Source organism: Rhipicephalus microplus, chromosome 2 (assembly GCF_043290135.1).
Source record: "Rhipicephalus microplus isolate Deutch F79 chromosome 2, USDA_Rmic, whole genome shotgun sequence".
NCBI lineage: Eukaryota > Metazoa > Arthropoda > Arachnida > Ixodida > Ixodidae > Rhipicephalus > Rhipicephalus microplus.
In genome coordinates, this window is record NC_134701.1 from 125,858,770 (window position 1) to 125,876,421 (window position 17,652).

At 43.6% G+C, this 17,652-nt stretch overlaps 1 protein-coding gene and 2 non-coding genes across 3 annotated transcripts; all 3 read right to left on the minus strand.

The window, feature by feature from the left end:
* Window positions 1-467: 467 nt before the first annotated feature.
* On the minus strand, window positions 468-551 carry TRNAL-CAG (transfer RNA leucine (anticodon CAG)). Its single transcript has one exon. It is a non-coding gene; the product is annotated as a tRNA-Leu (tRNA).
* Window positions 552-5,080: 4,529 nt separating this feature from the next.
* Window positions 5,081-5,153, minus strand: TRNAK-CUU (transfer RNA lysine (anticodon CUU)). The gene has a single exon. It is a non-coding gene; the product is annotated as a tRNA-Lys (tRNA).
* Window positions 5,154-7,461: 2,308 nt separating this feature from the next.
* On the minus strand, window positions 7,462-13,353 carry LOC119169419 (gamma-interferon-inducible lysosomal thiol reductase). Its single transcript, XM_075886765.1, has one exon. The coding sequence runs from the start codon at window positions 13,266-13,268 to the stop codon at window positions 12,588-12,590; it is 681 nt and encodes a 226-aa protein (XP_075742880.1). The 5' UTR covers window positions 13,269-13,353; the 3' UTR covers window positions 7,462-12,587.
* Window positions 13,354-17,652: the final 4,299 nt, after the last annotated feature.

Below are 17,652 nucleotides of genomic sequence, written 5' to 3' on the forward strand. Positions count from 1 at the left end.
ACTTCAAGGGCCAGAACCCCAGCAAAGTTATAAAACGCCGTTGTAGCCATTGCGACTACCATAGGGCTATTTAACGTGCACTGATATAGCGCACTACATATGCCTCATGCACTTTATTGTGCATGACACTTTATTGTCCACTTTATTGTCCGGCAAAATTTCACGAAGTCGGGTTTAGTGGCCAAGTTAGCTGATATACCGAAATGATAATAACATGAAACTCCGTGGAAATTCATTGGCAATAAAAATTTCTTCGCTAGATTTTCAGCCATCGTCAATTCTAATTTCATTGCATCGAGTTTTAACTGCGTTTGAACATGAAGCACAGTGTGGAAATTATGCCGGAAACAATCGGCATCAACAACTTTCTACAGAAGTATTAATATAGTATACCTTGTTTTTGATGGGGGCAGCATGTGCATGGTGGGGGGTGCAAAAAAAGTAACCTGCCACAACCAAAAAGTGTATGTCAGAAGTGGGATTCGAACCCACGCCCGGAAGACCGGACTGCGACCTGAACGCAGCGCCTTGGACCGCTCGGCCATCCTGACAGGACGGTATCTCGGCGCAAAACCTGCCATTTCAGACAAGGAAATGCATCGTACAAACTAGCCTCGGCAAAATAGCACACTGAAGTCTGAAAGTTATTAAGGGGGAACGATAGATACCGCTTACTGCCCAAAATCCAACAAGATGCCAGTGAAGGGTTTTTTTTTTTTTTTGTAGCCTGGATTCCATGGCCCATACCCACGCTGGGGGATTGGCCAAGAAGCCATATACTATCCTATGGACGATAGCTGATCTATTGCTTACCACAAAAATGATGTGCAATAAGGAATACATAATAAAAATGAAAATCCACAGTTCGAGAAATTGAAAAAACAAGAAAGTAATCATTATTATAATAACGATGACCTAATTTTTGGAGCCAAGCAGACAGCTGAGTTTGCCAAACGCGATTAACTTGGGATGTGTTTATCATAGTTATTCACCTTGGAAAAATTACTTCCCGACTTCTTTTTTTTGAGTATTTGTCAAAGTGGGCATTATGTTGAAATTACTTGAATGAAATTACACACCGTATCAAATACATCTCTGTGACAATGTCACAAAACGGAGGCACCAAAATTCATATCAATTCCTGTGGATAAACTTAAACCTAGCTTTGCAAACGAGTTAGCTAATAGTATTTTCGTAATTACTGAATTATTACAACATGATGAAATTGCTGTTTAATAGTTTGTGATTGTGAACCCCCGCACGAGCTAAGAACGACGATTTTTGTCACATTGTGTTCTGCCACATGGTTTACTGTCCGAAGTTTTTGTTTCGGAGAACAGAAAAGGGCGGGATAGCGTGAGACCAGCTCTGTGTAAATAAAAATTAATTGGGGGGCATGGCACTGGAACCTCAAAATAATAACTTGAATGTTTTTTCGACTGACTCCACTGAGGTTTCCATGCAAATTTGACGTGCTGATAATCTGTCTACTTTGTGATATTTTCAAGCCTATCTAAAAATAGCAAATTTTCTATATCTAATCCCTGCTAAGTGTTCCAACTTTGGAAGTGCCGAAATATTTGTTTTAACAAAAGACGTTCACACCAAAAAAAAAAAATCTGCCAGTTCTTTAGTTGTAAGCAGCCATCTCTGGGGACCCACACTAATTTCAGGAGCTTTAAATGCAGCGGTACTAATGCGCGGAAACCAACTAGGTCTCGAGATTGTTCTGAGGCTGTCAGAGCTGCACACACCCAAAGTGAATCTGTTTTGATGATTGCACTGCTTTAGTTCGAAGGAAGCGTCCAAAGTTTTTGGAAACTTGTTTTTCGTAGAAATTTTTCGAAAATAATGGGTATACTAGCTCGGCTTCGCAAACCAAAAGGGCGCTTGTTCGCAATGTCTCATTTCTTCCCAAGTACGTTTAGTACGTTGGGCCTATTATGAGGAAGAGCTTTATTGTAGACGAGCCAGAGCTGGCACACACTGATGATGGTATCTACAGATTAGAAAATTATACAAACGATGATGACAGGTCCAATTGATAAAAAAGAGTTGGTGACTACGCTCAAACTAATTTTCCGTCAGGCTGTAAGTGGCCTCCTGGCCGCGCGAGAGCCAATATTAAGAATTGCGTCGGGTATACAGCTTCAGTCGAGAAACATGCACAATTTTTGTCTCACGGCAACGGTGGTTGGAAGGAGCTTTAGGTGGTGAGATACGGTAATTAACAGGGGACGTTTGTTCAATGACCATATAAGGACCTATAAAACGACTGAGGAATTTTTCACATAAGCCGGGCACACGCACGAGGGTCCAGAGAAGAACTTCGTCTCCTGGAGATTAATTCCGTCTCCAGGTTAATTCCGCAGTACCGTCCACATTCCTCGCTTTTATTCATTTAATGGTTCATCATTCGACATTGTTCAAATGATCTACTAAATTTAACACTACAAAATCTGGGCGGATCACCTAGAGTGGGTATGTGCCATATTTTATAAGGCACAAACAAAAACGAAGGAGCGGCCACATTTTGCCACTGCTTACAAGAAACAAACAAACAAACAAATAGTGAGTGCCATTCACACGAGGTCATTATCATCCCTTTCGATAGTACCAGCGCTTCTTGTTTTTTATGGCCGTCAACCTTCGACCACGGGCTCAAGGTCAGTGTCCTCAATGCGTCGACATTACTGCATACTGCCCAACCACTCAGCGCGTAGGAAGTACCACCACTGGGATAAACCGGAGGTTCTAAGCTGAGGCACCAGCGGTGACTGTGCGTCTTCCTTGGTGCTTCTGGAGGCGACTGAGTCAAGTATGTTTCTTATTCCGTTAATTACTGGACAGCAGAAAACATCGCTGCGCCTGACAAAAGAGCCCATGTCATTTCACAGTGACCAGACCGAAGCTCCCTCTCTAGGAGGTGAGATAGCCGTTTTGTTGATGAAATGCCACAGTTCAGTGACCCTTCTCCATGCTTGGCTGACTACTTCTTCGAAATACTGGCGAGAACTGGTGGTACAACAGCTGACGACCGGGATAGCATGGTCAACGGATTACCTTTCCGGGAGAACGAGGGACCGATGGACAAGGGAGCTTTTGCCTTTGTTTCATTCCCTGAAAACGTGGAAGGAGAGAAGCCTGTGAACAATCTATTCAGGGGCTACTTGCGTTCGTCCGCCGTCTAGCCTGCTACTGCTGTTACATGGTGTAATTCTGACGTTCGACATCGGAAACCACAATCGGACCCCGAGTATGATGATGAGGACAACGATGATGAAGAGCACAGTAATGACGACGACGACACGCCCGCCCAATGGTCCGGCATCACAGTATCCATCGCCACGAAGGTGACATTCAAGCGGCAAGCTATGCTGCCTGGCAAACATAATGACCTGGCCAGGAATCGGCAGCTGCACTTTGAAGCGACCAGAGCGCGGCGTTATCTCGCTGCCACTCAGCTAGATAGTGACATGACAGTGGTTACCGTGAGGTGGCCTTAATGAGAAGCTCGCTGTGTTTGGAATGTCTTTGACGTCTTCGTTTTTATGAGAAGCTCGCTGTTATTGGAAGTGGTCTTCGACGTCAGCAGGTGAGTGAAATGAGAAATCGAATGTGTCGTCAACGTCGTCAGCTCGAGTTTTGAACTGTCAATACTCATAACTTCACTTTTCATGAATCAATTTGCATCATTCTCGTTGAATTTGTCTCAGCAATCGTTACTACACGTTTTCTGGTGCTAAATAAAAGCTGTGCCAAAAGTGTCGCAGGGCCTCTTTAAGCTCAAATTCCATTTGCAAGTTTAGTTCAAGATTGTTATTCATGCCACATGGCAACAGCAACCTTCGCGAGCTCTATGAGGTTCAACCTAGTCCTCTTGTTAAGCCAATTTCTGAACAACAACCAAAATTTGCTCGAAGTCACTTATCTTTCTCTGCTTAATGTTGCTTTTAAGGAGGCGGACTGCGCCAGCCTCGCATTATGAAGAGATTCGCAAGGTTAGTCTCCGTCGTGGGCAACGGGGAAAATTCGAATGATGCCAAAAGCATCAAGAACGTTGCATCTATTTACTTGCTTTTCTGAACAGGAGGCGAAGTTTTTTCGAAAGACCAAATAAGATCGGACGCAAGCAAAGCGCTGGAGGGGTTGCCATGCACAGGAGGTTGGGTGGTCTTGAGATTGTCTGTCGGGATAACGTCAAATGTGCGGGTTTCACCCCTTGACACATGCCGTGCCCACCTAGTTGTCAACAGAACCGTTAGAAGAACACTGTTCTCGACAAAAAATTTGAAAAAAAAAAAGACTGGTTGCCATCAATATTGTCTGAACGATTGTGAGCACCAATTATGGCAGCAGTGATTCTTGTTGAAATCGTATATTCCCGAATTTTCGCATGAACTGTGCCACAATTTTCGGTCAACTTCTTGGTTCAAACAAGCTCACGGATTAAAAAAATGTTGTGCCTCACTACGTGAAATTTCTTTATTGCAGTGGTGCTTTAAAAATCGCAGTTCTATCAAAAGGGAGAAAATGATTCATTTTTTTTTTTTACTGACGTTTACCACGAACGTCAGATTCGTTGAAGCAAGAATTTCGTCCTTGTGACATTCAGTGGTTCAACTAGATATGCTAAAATCTTTTTTCATTTACCCCATTTGATGATGGGCGTGTGAATGAACAATATCAAAAGAACGTTTCTGGCCTTTTCATTGCTTCCACGTGTACTTTCTGACCGACAGACGAAAAATGTTGCACTTCATGATTGTGCTTTGCCCTGATAAACCATGTCCAAAAGAGTTTGTTGCAGTTTCTTACGTGATGCAAACAAAGGATTGTCTATTTGTCGTTCACAACCCTTCCGCCACCTTGTGGGATTGCGAAAAAACTCATCAGCATGCAGAGTTTTTTTATGAGACATATTCCGCCAGTGCGTAGTTGAAGTTGACCAAACTTAAACTAACCGCAAAAACAAGAAATCGACAAATACATTCACATTATGAGCCGCAAAACATAATATGGCTTTCGCGCTGACGTGCTTTACAAAAAAACTTTTCAAGCGGCACAAAAAAAAAAGTTGCGCTTAACGTGGGGCTCGAACCCACGACCCTGAAATTAAGAGTCTCATGCTCTACCGACTGAGCTAGCCGGGCAGACAGCCCACTCTTTCCAAAAATAGCTTCGGATGAGCTCGGACAAAATGCAACCTGAGAGGAGAACACGAGAGCTTGTTCTCATCCTCCTCCTTTCCACAAAAATATAGGCGTAGATAGGCGCGCAAATCGGGGGCACGTGCACGATAGCGGCACAGGCAAACGTTCCTGCCTCGCCGCTACGGTGGCATTACAAATGCTACCGGTGAATTGCAAACAAGTGCTTTCCAGTGATATACGTGTGAGCACCCATTTTAGCGGCTTATTTTGGTGCTTCTTTCGTCGCATATGCTACCACTTACGTTCAATCATTCTTATTCACCTTTTCGTGTGCCTGCAGTCGGCGTAACAGGCTTAACGTCTTACCACAATTGATGGAGGCAAAAAGGCTGTAAGCCCGCGGACTCAGATTTGGATGCACGTTAAAGAACCCCAGATGGTCAAAACTTTCGGAGCCCTTCATCATGGCGTCTATTATACTTATACGGTGGTTTTCGGGTGTTAAACCCAGCACAATCAATCATCCCTCAATTCTTATCACAAGCGCTCTGGCCAATACATTTACACGTGGCGCAGAAGGCAATATCGCCCGACAATAAGATAACAGGACGAGTGCGAAGAACACAACGTTGAACATTCCAGTGGCTTACAGCAGTAGCGTAACTTTATTCAGGGGCGAAAGGAGGACAGGGATCAAGCCTAGTTTATCTGTGTGCATGGAAGTGTTTGTGTGAGTGTGCGTGTTATTCTGTCGTTTATGTACGAAACTAACCAAAACTAAAACTTCATTAGCACGAACCAACATGTATGGTGGCCTCAAGCCAATTTAAAATGAATGATATTAATGATATGTGGGGTTTAACGTCCCTAAACCATCACATGGTTACGAGAGACGCCGAAGTGGTGGGCTCAGGATATTTTGACCACCTGGGGTTCTTTGACGTGCACAACATCTCTGCATACGGGCCTTCAGCATTTTCACATCTATCGCAAGCGCAGCCGCTGCAGCCGAGATGCTATACCGCGACGCGACGTAAAGTCAGTAGCCAAGTACTTTAGCCACTAGACCACCGCAGCGGGGCCACCTAAATTAAATGATAATAGAAAATATGCCAAAGTGACGTTTAAAAAAGTCCACTTAAGAGAAAATTTGGGTGATATCTTGATGGGTGTGACATCAAAAAGAGATGAAAATTCGCGTGTGTGTGGGGTGGGCGGTGTTTGTGTGTGTGTACATGGATAGGTCATGAAACTGGAAAGTTTCTGACACCCGCTCTTCCCCAGCTACGCCACTGGTTTTAAACACTGCGGTCTGGAAAGCTCCTCACTCTTACTATTGTTTCTAAGTATCACTGGTGCGTGACATGTGTGAGTAGTTAGGCTTCCAAGTGGAGGATTAGCATGGTTTCGAAATTCGAGTTTGTCCAACACTTTTCACATCTGCGGCTTGGGTACGACGTCAGTCACGAGCATCGAATGTGACCTCGTCCTGCAGGCTTACTTGGTCGATATATCCTGCTTCAGGTCTATGCAAAGCTAATTATTGCTATGGCAAATCTTACAGCTGATTTTTTCAATGGGCATCGTTCAGAATTTTACTTGCAAATCAGTTCTCTTTTTTACTATAGTAAGATGAATATTTTCTCTGTGTACCACTCATTTTCTGGGGTAAACTGCATGTGTAGGTGCGTGATACTTTGAAAAAACAAAAAAGCAAAAAAGGGAACGACATCAGCTGTACCATATAACTGCTACTGTATACCTTTTTTTCGACCAAATGAAGCTAGATCACGATGTTATTATTTCATGTGCTCAATTATCAAATAAACGTGTGAATTTGTAATAATGGTTACTTTTTAAATCTTTGGACTGGTAATATTATACCTAAAAAACTGGCAGATTCCACGTACTGTGGAAATCCATGATATGCAAAGCACGAATAAGGCAGGTTGATATGTCCTTTTAAAATGAGCACAACGTTACAAGGTGGACGTAAATTATACTGTACATGAATTCCATGCCATGAATATTAAGTTTGGACGTGTCATTTACCTTCCTCGTCTAATCAAGTCACGTGATACCAAATTTAACATCACGTGGCATGATATTTGGAGCTAGCGAAACGGCCATGAGCCCGCTATGAGCGCAGCATGTAATCATGTTTCACAAGATGCGCGATAATCACATTATGTGATACCAATTTTCGTATATAGGGAGGTAGCGAAACGGCCGTGGGCACGCTGTGAGCGTAGCATGTAATCATTTTTACATGGCCCGCCTATGATCATTACCATGTTTAGACGTGTCATTTACCTTTGCCGTCTATGCTTTATTCTTCATTCAAAGATTACCCCGCATTGCCCAAAGGCGTTACAGCAGGGGGGTTACAGAAACGACATAAACAATTCTTCATTCTTACAGCACACTTGCATGACAGACAATCCATTCCACTCTTTAACAGTTCTAACGAAGAATGAATTCGCTAACATGGGGTTACAGAAACAACATAAACAATTCTTCGTTCTTACAGCACACTTGCATAGCAGACAATCTATTCCACTCTTTAACAGTTCTAACAAAAAATGAATTCGCGAACAGGTTCGTCCTGGTGCGTAATTCTTTTATTTTAAAAACATGGTCAGTTCTAGATGAACGGTAATGAGGTTCCTTAATGTATTTTTCTTTATTAATTCAGTTTTATCATTATATATCTAAAAAAAGAACTTCAGTCGCAGCTTTTGCCGACGCGAGAAAAGCAGTTCCCACTCAAGCTAATTTTTCATCTGAGTGCAGCTCTCCCCTCTCTTGTACCATTCCCAGACGAACCTGGCCGCGATGTTTTGAATTTTTTTCAATTTTATCAATCAATGTGGCTTGCGAAGGGTCCCACACGGCACAAGCGTATTTCAGTATATGTCGTATACATGTAAAATAGGCTGTCTTCTTTAAGTTCAGTTCCGAAGTTTTTAAATTACGTTGGATAAAGTTTAGTGCCTTTCCAGCTTTACAAACCACATCATCTACATATGCATTCGACGAGCAGTCGGATGAGAAGACTACCCCTAGGTGTTTATAATTATCTGCTCTTTTTAAACGTTCATTGTTTAAAGTATACTCTGTTTCCATAGGTTTCCGCTTCTTTGTGAAAGAGACATGGACACACTTTTTATTATTTAGGTTCGTTTTCCACGTAGAGCACAAATCTTGAACACGTTCAAAATGAGTTTGCAGTTGGGTAAGGTCTCTGTCATTCTTTATTTGTCTATACACAGCACAATCGTCTGCAAACAATCTAATATGTGATGAAATACCTGCTGAAATATCATTTATGTAAACTAAAAATAAAAGTGACCCTAAAACTGAACCCTTGGAACTCCCGATGTCACATCAACATAATCAGAGCTTTTGCCGTTTAAGATGACGCATTGCCGGCGCTGGCACAAATAATTTTCAATCCAATTTAGGATATCAAAACCTATATTTAGTAATTTAAGTTTGTTGCAAAGGAGTGATTGTGTTACCGTGTCGATTGCCTTGCGGAAATCTAAGAAGATGCAGTCAGTTTGCCCCCCCTGAATCAATGGTGGATACCAGATAATGATAAAATTAAACTATAGTAGTGTGGTGCATGACAACCCCTTTCGGAACCCATGTTGGACATTAGCTAATATATTGTTTTCAGTGAGGTGTTTCATTATTCCAGAGTAGAGAATGTGTTTCATTACCTTGCACACTATTGATGTTAGTGTGCAAGGTAATGAACTATTGATTGGTCTGTAATTCCCAGCATCCTTTTTCGATCCCCCCTTGTGGATTGGAACAACATGGGCAGTTTTCCAATCAACTGGTAGGAGGCCTGATTTCAAAGATTGTTTATAAATTATGTGCAAGTAAAGAGAGATATTCGTGTCATGATTTATTCAAGTCACGTGATACCAAATTTGTTATATGTGAAGGTAGCCAAACGGCCGTGAGCATGCCATGAGCGTAGCATGGAAATCCTGTTTCACATGACACGCATACCATTGTTATCACGTTTAGACGTATAGTTTACCTTCGTCGTCTATTCACGTGACGTAACACCAAATTTGGTGTGTGTTAAGCTAGTGAAACCGCCGCGAGCGTGCTAAGAGCGCAGCATGCAATCATATTTTACATGATACACGTATAATTATTATCATGTTTTCACAAATCACATACCTTTGTCGCCCACTAACGTCATGTAACACCACATTTGGTACATGTGTTGCTAGTGAAGTGGGCGCGAACGCATCATGAACGCGGCATGTAGTCTTCTTCTTATACGCATCTCATGAGTATCACGTTCGCACCAGTCATGTACCTTCGTGTCATCCATTGAGATCTCGTAATACGAAGTTTGGTATATGTGAAGCTATAGCTAAATGACCACGAGTGCATCATGTGCATTGCGTGTAGTCATGACTTACATGACAGGCATGTCATGACTTCCACGTTAGGGTCTGGTGCTCATCTTCGCCATGCAGTCATGTCATACATTAGGTTCACAAAACGTTATGTGAATGAAACCACCGCAAGAGCAGCAAGACCATGAAATGTATACAATGGTATTCATGATAATCATATCATGATTTTCACGTTATCGCTAGTCAATTATGCTCGTCATACAGTAAGGTTATGTTTTGCCATACCGATTTTGGTATTGATGCCATTTCGAAACAGCCAGGAGAGCTAAAAGTCGTACGCTGCTAGACAGACAGACAGACAGACAGACAGACAGACAGACAGACAGACAGACAGACAGACAGACAGACAGACAGACAGACAGACAGACAGACAGACAGACAGACAGACGAATAGATAGATAGATAGATAGATAGATAGATAGATAGATAGATAGATAGATAGATAGATAGATAGATAGATAGATAGATAGATAGATAGATAGATAGATAGATAGATACGCTCAAAGTCAGTGAAATTCGCTAATAAATGCTTCGCATTTAAAAACTAGACTCCTTAATGAACTTATTCCTTACACGAAATGAAATCTTTACCTCATTATCATCAGTTGTCTTTTAGCTTTCTTCTTTTGATTACGCCCATCCAGTGGGTTAAGCCATCTTACAAGAAATATTCTAAATAACCAATCAATCATCGCGGTGGCCCCTGCGCCACTTGCTTCTTTGGTTTTTCTCATAGAAAAATATGAGGATACCAGCATGCCAAACCAGCTCTAAAGCCACGTTCCGTGTCAATCGCGGGAGGGTACCCTAAGGGAGCACAGATAAGGCCCTCCAGAGATGCGGATGGCGCGTGTCGCAGTCGATATAAGAGTGAGCGAGAGAGGCAAAACCTTTATTTAGACCGTCTTCACTGGGTGCAGCCCTCATTTCGGGCACCCATTCAATATATACATCTCCCTAAAATAAAAAAAGCCAAAATAGTGACACATTTGTTATTTCTGCGCTTAACAAGATCGGAATATCAACCAAAGCCCCGTTATTCGGCAGCGTAATAACCGGTGAGTTTATGGTCGCTCTTGTATATTCTGCGAGAGAACCAAATGCCCTGTATATGAGTGCTTCACTGCGAAAGATGTCGAAAGACGATAGTCTTTTGTCTAGAAACACTTCGTGACATATGGACGCCATCTTGCAGAAATGACAAGAACCCTAAGTTTTGTAGAACGCAGAGCAACTGGTAGATGGCAGCAATGTGTAGCTTTAGCGAAGCAACACCCGTTTACTCATTCATCGGACTACTGTTGTGATCTGAATACACCTTCACTGTAATATGAAAAGGCCTCTAGCACCATCGCACTTACGAGAGTCAGACAATGAGCATAGAGTAGCTGCTTACGAATGGCTACGTAGGTGCTGGGTGGAAGCAAAGAAAACAGATCTGTCTCTCAGGTTTATTCCATTGCTTGTTATTGCGAAAGCAATAAGTATCTAAGCATTTAAAAATTGAAGTAACACTGTACGTAATACTCACGCGTTAATGTTGCGCCCAAGTATGCATAATATTTGCTTTTTGATTGACAATGTTCACTAGTGAACGCAACAAGAAGATAAAGATGGGTGGTCGGCCCAGCAAAAGACTTATACTTTCGGTATGGTGGCTGAATCGAGTGACAGACAGAAGTAAAAGGACAGACAGAGTTACCGAAATTTCCACGTCGAAGTATCTCAAGAAAGCCTATCGTCTCTAAAAGCAAATCTATGGCCCGTCCTCTGGGGCTGTTCTCAAATGCATAAACCTAATAATCCCCAGGGTGCTCTCATCACTACCCTTCAGCCGTGGGAGGCCACGTTGCTCCATCCAGGAAACACGAGCCCGAGTCGCAGAGCCGACAGAGGCAGCCGTCAAGGCCTAAGGTGTCCTGGCCACCTGACCAACCGTAGACTCTGGCACGCTGAGCTTTAGCTACACGTATAAGGTGTGAAATAAATGTCTGTCCCCTCCTCTAAAGTACAATTTACGAATCAAGGTTAGGTCAAAACTCCTGGTTAGTATTTGTTTGCTGTTTCTTTCCTTACGCGTAAACAGGTTGATCGGCTGCGCAGTTATTGTAGAAAAGAAAGGCTGATATGAGGCTTCCCGGTGGCAAAACCTGTGCGAAGTTGCCCACGTTTAAACTTAGCTTACCTGGCTGCTGCCTAAATAGTCAATATGAGATGTTGGTGCAGCTGAATTGTGGTAAGCGCTAAGTATTGAATTGAAAAAAAGAGTTAGTTGGCAGGGTTCTTGGTGTGTATTGATAATGAAATATTGGGAGCCGAAACAAATTGGACGGGATGATTAGGCGCTAAGTATTTTGTTAATTGTTGGGGCTGTATCGGCTAGATACTTTGGCTGAATAGCTGTATATACAGACTTTGCAATTGCACATTCTTGTCCCTCTTTTTGTCGCGCTTACTTGGCACGATACTGCCACTCACGCTCCCTTTTTGCATACATTATGTAGCATGTTCAGCTCTATCAGGGCCATCACTAACAATCTAGACAGCCTGAAACCCAGGATATATTGCAAATTTACGATAAACTGATCCGTCAAGCTTCCACTTCCAGTGTTTTCTCATACTTAATTACCTCTGTACGACATGAACTATATGGAGAAAAGATTGAAGCTTGAAAGACTACTGCAGCAATGTCTCAACTTCCGAAATACCACAAAAATGGACACATGGGTACTTTAGATTTATGCCATAAGCCTGATCATCAACGAAAGCTACGAAGTTAGCATAATAACAAGCACTGTATTTCTAAAACACTAGCGCTACGAATGGTTGCTGTTCAGATATAAACGGTTTTATCCTCGAGTGACCATAGCTGTTTTTTAGTAGGCTGCGTATTTTTGAAAATGCGAAAGAGGGCACCACCGAAAAAAACGAACCCTTGACACACGAAAAATAAAACAGGTCTTACAATATTTTGTCTGGAAAACGAGGTTCAAGCTAAGCAGTACATCTTTATGATTTCAGCATTCTCGCACACATACGGTTTATGTGGGCCGAGAAGCTCGCAGAGCAAGCCGAACAAGTCCTTACTGGCTCGCTTGGCCATCGTTTCATTGTGCACACCATTGATCTCTACCCATGGAACGTAGTCGATGTTCGGCTGGTGTCCGCGCGTTCGATTGCCCATCGCCCACAGTAGCTGAGTGCCCTCCGGTCCTCGGCTGCACTTGTCCAGGACGGGCCAGTCTGTGTTCACTTTCCGCGCACAAGGCTCACCCGCTTTCGTGGGATCAGGGTACTGGAACATGCAGGTGACGAGGTCCAGAAGCTTTCTGGACGGGTGCACGTACTTGACAGCGCAAGTCTGGACTTCGTTCACGTAGCATTCTTGCTTGCCGTGCTGACAAGTGAAGGTCACAGTGCCGTTGTCGACCTTCATGTGGGCGTTGCCAAATGGGAGCAGGTCGAGCGAGATGTAGTCCTCTAGCTTCCCATAGGTTGGCCAGAGTTGATGCAGAATGAAGTGATGGCACGCGGGACAGAGGCCCTCGTAGAACAGAGTGACGTTGATTGGAGGTGCCGCCCACGCTGGTGTTAGAAACAGCCGTGGTGGTGACACTGCACATACCGTCAGCACGGCTGACGCTACGATGACGGCGGCCGCGTATTTCATTGCGGAGTTTTCCGTCAAATCGAGTACGTTGCAGCGAAACCACGTGAACGTGCCAGGGATCTCTGGATAATGCTCGTCTGTGAAGCATGTTGCTGTTTAAGAGACGCCGTGTTGGGCTATCAGTGCGCACGTGGCACCCCTAAACGCCGTTTTCTATCACACTTAGATACGCCGAAACCTACGCCCGCTTAAGATAAGCAGCAATGGGATGTCCACATCTGCGTGCGATTTGTTTCGACTGAGCGAGCACTGTGTGAAACGAACTTCTTTGTCCTATAATAGGACTAAAATGGGTGAGACAGAGATAGTAAACATCTCTGTTTCGTGGATATAGCTTCAGAAAAAGCGTAATGAATACAGGTCGGCTTGAGCTCAGTCGTAATCCAGGCCCTGGCGGACAGCGTTCGCTCAGACTCGCTGTTGAAGACGGTCAAGGCACTCCCCAAGCTTGTTGTGTGGTAAGGATTGGGGGGTTTTAGCGAAGACTACACACTTTTATTACGCAAATAAATATAGAAGTGCGAATAGTGTATTTTACGACCGACAGGAACCCTAACCGAATAGCGTTCACATCAAATCAAACAGCAATACGAATCAAATACAGTTTGAATAGTTCTCGAATAGTAAAGCAAGAGCTTTCAAAACAAGCCCGAACTGTTGAGGCGACATTTTAAGAAGCAGGCCAAGATATTACGAACCAGTTTATTTGAAGCTCACATTCACTATCTTTAACCACAACAATCAAGATCAAAAACATTACGACTACTTCTATATGACGAAAATATTACAATATATGAACACAGCCACAACTAAAGCCTCCTAAATATTTGGTAATTGTAGACTTTACTGTATCAGTGTCATCGTGGCATTTAGTGAATAGTTTTAAAAAATTTGATACTCAAATATTAGAAAATTTTCATGAGTCAACATCACTACGAATTTATTAGTGGTTATGGATGATTCATCCCAGTGTTGCTTCGGTGGCGTTGTAGTATAAAGAAAAACTCCTTCATACTGTGATCAACAATATGTCGATAGTGCTATAATTACATAGGCTCAATGAACCTGTGTTGTTCTATGATCTGTTCCCACGTCCTATTTCTGCAAGCCTTTCGGTGTTGTCGATTATTCGAAAGCTATTCGAAAATTTTTCATAATTCGAATCTGCTCTATTCAATTCATTCTTCCAAACTTGTGAATATTCGCCCATTACTACAAATAAACTTGTAGACAAATATATCATTGGTCGGAATAATGAACTGCCCTTAAATATTTTACCCCCCCTCCCCTCACTTGCTGAACATTATCAATTTTACATCAGCTGCAGGTTCTATATTGACACACGGAGAATTATGGTACGCTGCTCTGATTCAACTTAGTCCAATTGCCGTTAGTATAGCTCTGTGGTAAAATACTTCATTGCCACGCATAAAACTTGGGTTCGATTCCAGATTGGACCCCAACATTAGTTACCGATGTCGAGTATTTCTTAACGCTTGCGCGTTGAAATTGCGCCTATGTGTTCTCGTCTTTCCTGGGTACATACTGTCAATCACCTGTGGTACATACCCGCATACCAGTGGCACATACCCTCGCGTTGGTATGTGCCACTGTCTGGCGGGAAGTGTTTTACGACATACGCGACGGAATTTTGACATTTATATTGTCTTTACCAGGACGTCATATTTGTCAAACCATCTTTTCTTCCCATGCTAAGTTTCGTTCACGCCAAGTGAAGGGGGTGACCACGAGAGCACCCAAGCTTAAGTGGCCAGTTAGATAGATAGATAGATAGATAGATAGATAGATAGATAGATAGATAGATACACTAAATGTCGCCGAAATCCACTAAAAGATGCTTCGCATTTATTAGTCGCATGAAAATCTTTAAGTTCTCTTTTTTGTATTGATTTTTAGTGTAGCATACCATATTCCCTGCTTCTCATGGAGATCAATGTTCTATATCTTGGAGATAGTTCGATATCTTGTTTTACTACAGAACGTGGTCAACAAAGTGTCCTCGAAGGCCCACGTTCAGTTATCAGAAGTTAAAACACGTACGTCAACAACGTTTATCATTGAGATGACTTTCGGCACAGTTCACATTAATTTTGTCTCTGTATAGCAAGTAATTAGAGTAAAATACCGTATTTTCATAGTTCTACACACCCTTATGTACGGCAATGTCTTCCGCAAATACTATGCAGACCTGCTTAACATCTGAGATGTGGGCATTATTTTTTTAAATGGAAAGCACAGACTTTTTACGATAACCTTGGTTCAGTTCTCAATTGCCGGTTCAAGTAAAAAGTAGTGTTAAGGACGACGTAATCGAAAACGTCGTATATATTTTGCTTGAAAGACTCGTCAGATGAAAACAGAACTCGCATCGCATGATGACTTGAATAGAGTGTTTTACGGGATCAGACAATTTTTCTTTTGTTTTCTTAGGAGGTCCTGAAACAGCCAGACTACAAGAATAGTTAACATGGGAACAATGCGTATTGAAGACAAGCGCCATTTGTAGTTTGTATTTCCGATTGTCGCTTGGCCATTCTTCTCCGTACACGTATCTTCATTTGTTTTGTGAGTAAACAATTGGTGAATGCATGTGTAGGCTGTTCAGAGACGCCGAGTAAGACACGAGCATGGCTCATAGCAACAACAAGAAGACCCCCTTTATTCCCAACTGCCCCCCTGCTATATACCCCACATGAGGTGGCGCGCGCATGCCGACAGCGCCATCCATTAGAGGATTAACATAGCACTCAGCGTCCACTACATCTTCCCTCCCGGGATAGTTACATGTTCAACCTGCGCGGCGGTTTCACGGCACGGCCAGAACGCGTACGCTTAGGTTCATCACACTGAGGCGCACTTGCTTGCACAGGTAGCGTCTGCACTTCAGGCGAGGGAGGCATCTTCACAGGCGGCACAGGTGATGCGCACGAAGCACTTGAAGCACTTGGAGACAATGATTCCGACGCTGAGGTCGAGGCTGAGTCTCTTGGCGGATTTGATGACAAGGTTCCATGCGTCGGTGATGAAGCCATTGATGCTTGCTGTTGGACATTTTGGTCATCTACAAACGGCACCAGATGGCAACGGTTCCTCTGGACAACACCACTTTGAGTCTCGACCACATATGACCTTGGTCGCTGAGCTGGGCTGAGGACACGACCGCTGCAACCTAAATCCTTTATCCACACATCCTCCCCCATACTGAGAGAAATCAGGGGAGTAGTACTGTGACGGCTATTGTAGTCCTTCGCCTGTTTCAACTTCGCCGCAGTATCCTGTGCTTGAAATTCCTCGTGATTGGGTAAGGCCGGAAGAAGTCGTTCAGGCAGAACCGGAAGACGAGTTTGTAGTCTCCTTCCCATGAGTAACTGAGCTGGAGAGACGCCCGAAACTCCAGGTGTGTCTCGGTATGCGAGTAGAGCGAGGTACGGATCCGGGCTTTTCTTCAGCAAATCTTTCACGGTACGCACCATGCGCTCTACCTCTCCGTTACTCTGAGGGTATCGAGGGCTGCTGGTCTCGTGGCAGAATCGATACGCCGTTGCAAAGTCGGCGAACTCCTTGGACGAGAATTGAGGTCCATTGTCCGTCCGCACAACGTCTGGTATCCCAAAACGGGCAAAACAACTCTTGACCGCAGCAACAACCGCTTTTGCTGATGAAGTTCCCAGTGTGACTATTTCTGGAAATCGGGAGTAGTAGTCGACAATGAGGACGTAGTCGCGTCCTTCCAGGTGGAACAAGTCGATTCCCAGGCGTTGCCATGGTCGTTCCGGTGTTGGCGTTGGTGACAGTGGCTCAGAACGCAAGGTTCGCGTCTCAGCACACTTAGCACATTGAGCCACAAGGTCCTCAATATGCTGGCTGCAATGGGGCCACCAAACGCACTCGCGGGCGCGCACTTGACAGCGGCGGACACCTTGATGTCCTTCGTGCAGTAGTGCGAGAATGTCCTTGCGTTGGGCTGCCGGGATGACAATGCGGCGATCCAGTAAGAGTAACCCATCGTACACACTCAGTCTTTCTCGCTCCTTCCAGTATGGTGCTAAATGGGTCGGAACTCTCTTCTTGGACGGCCAGCCTTTCTCACAATAAGTCATAATAGAAGAACACTCGCTATCTTGAGCTTGAAGACGACGGATCTCGTCTAGCTGATTTTCCAGTTGTAAAGGTAGCTCCTTGAGAACTTCCCCTATATAGACTTCCAAGCTGCTGACTGCTTTAGAAGTTGGCAAGTCGCAGGGTGCTCTTGATAGTGTGTCCGCTGTGGCTAGCAGTTTTCCAGGAACATACTTGACGGCGAACTGATAGCGCATCAGTTTTATTCGCATACGTTGAATTCGAGGTGGCAAGATGTCCAGAT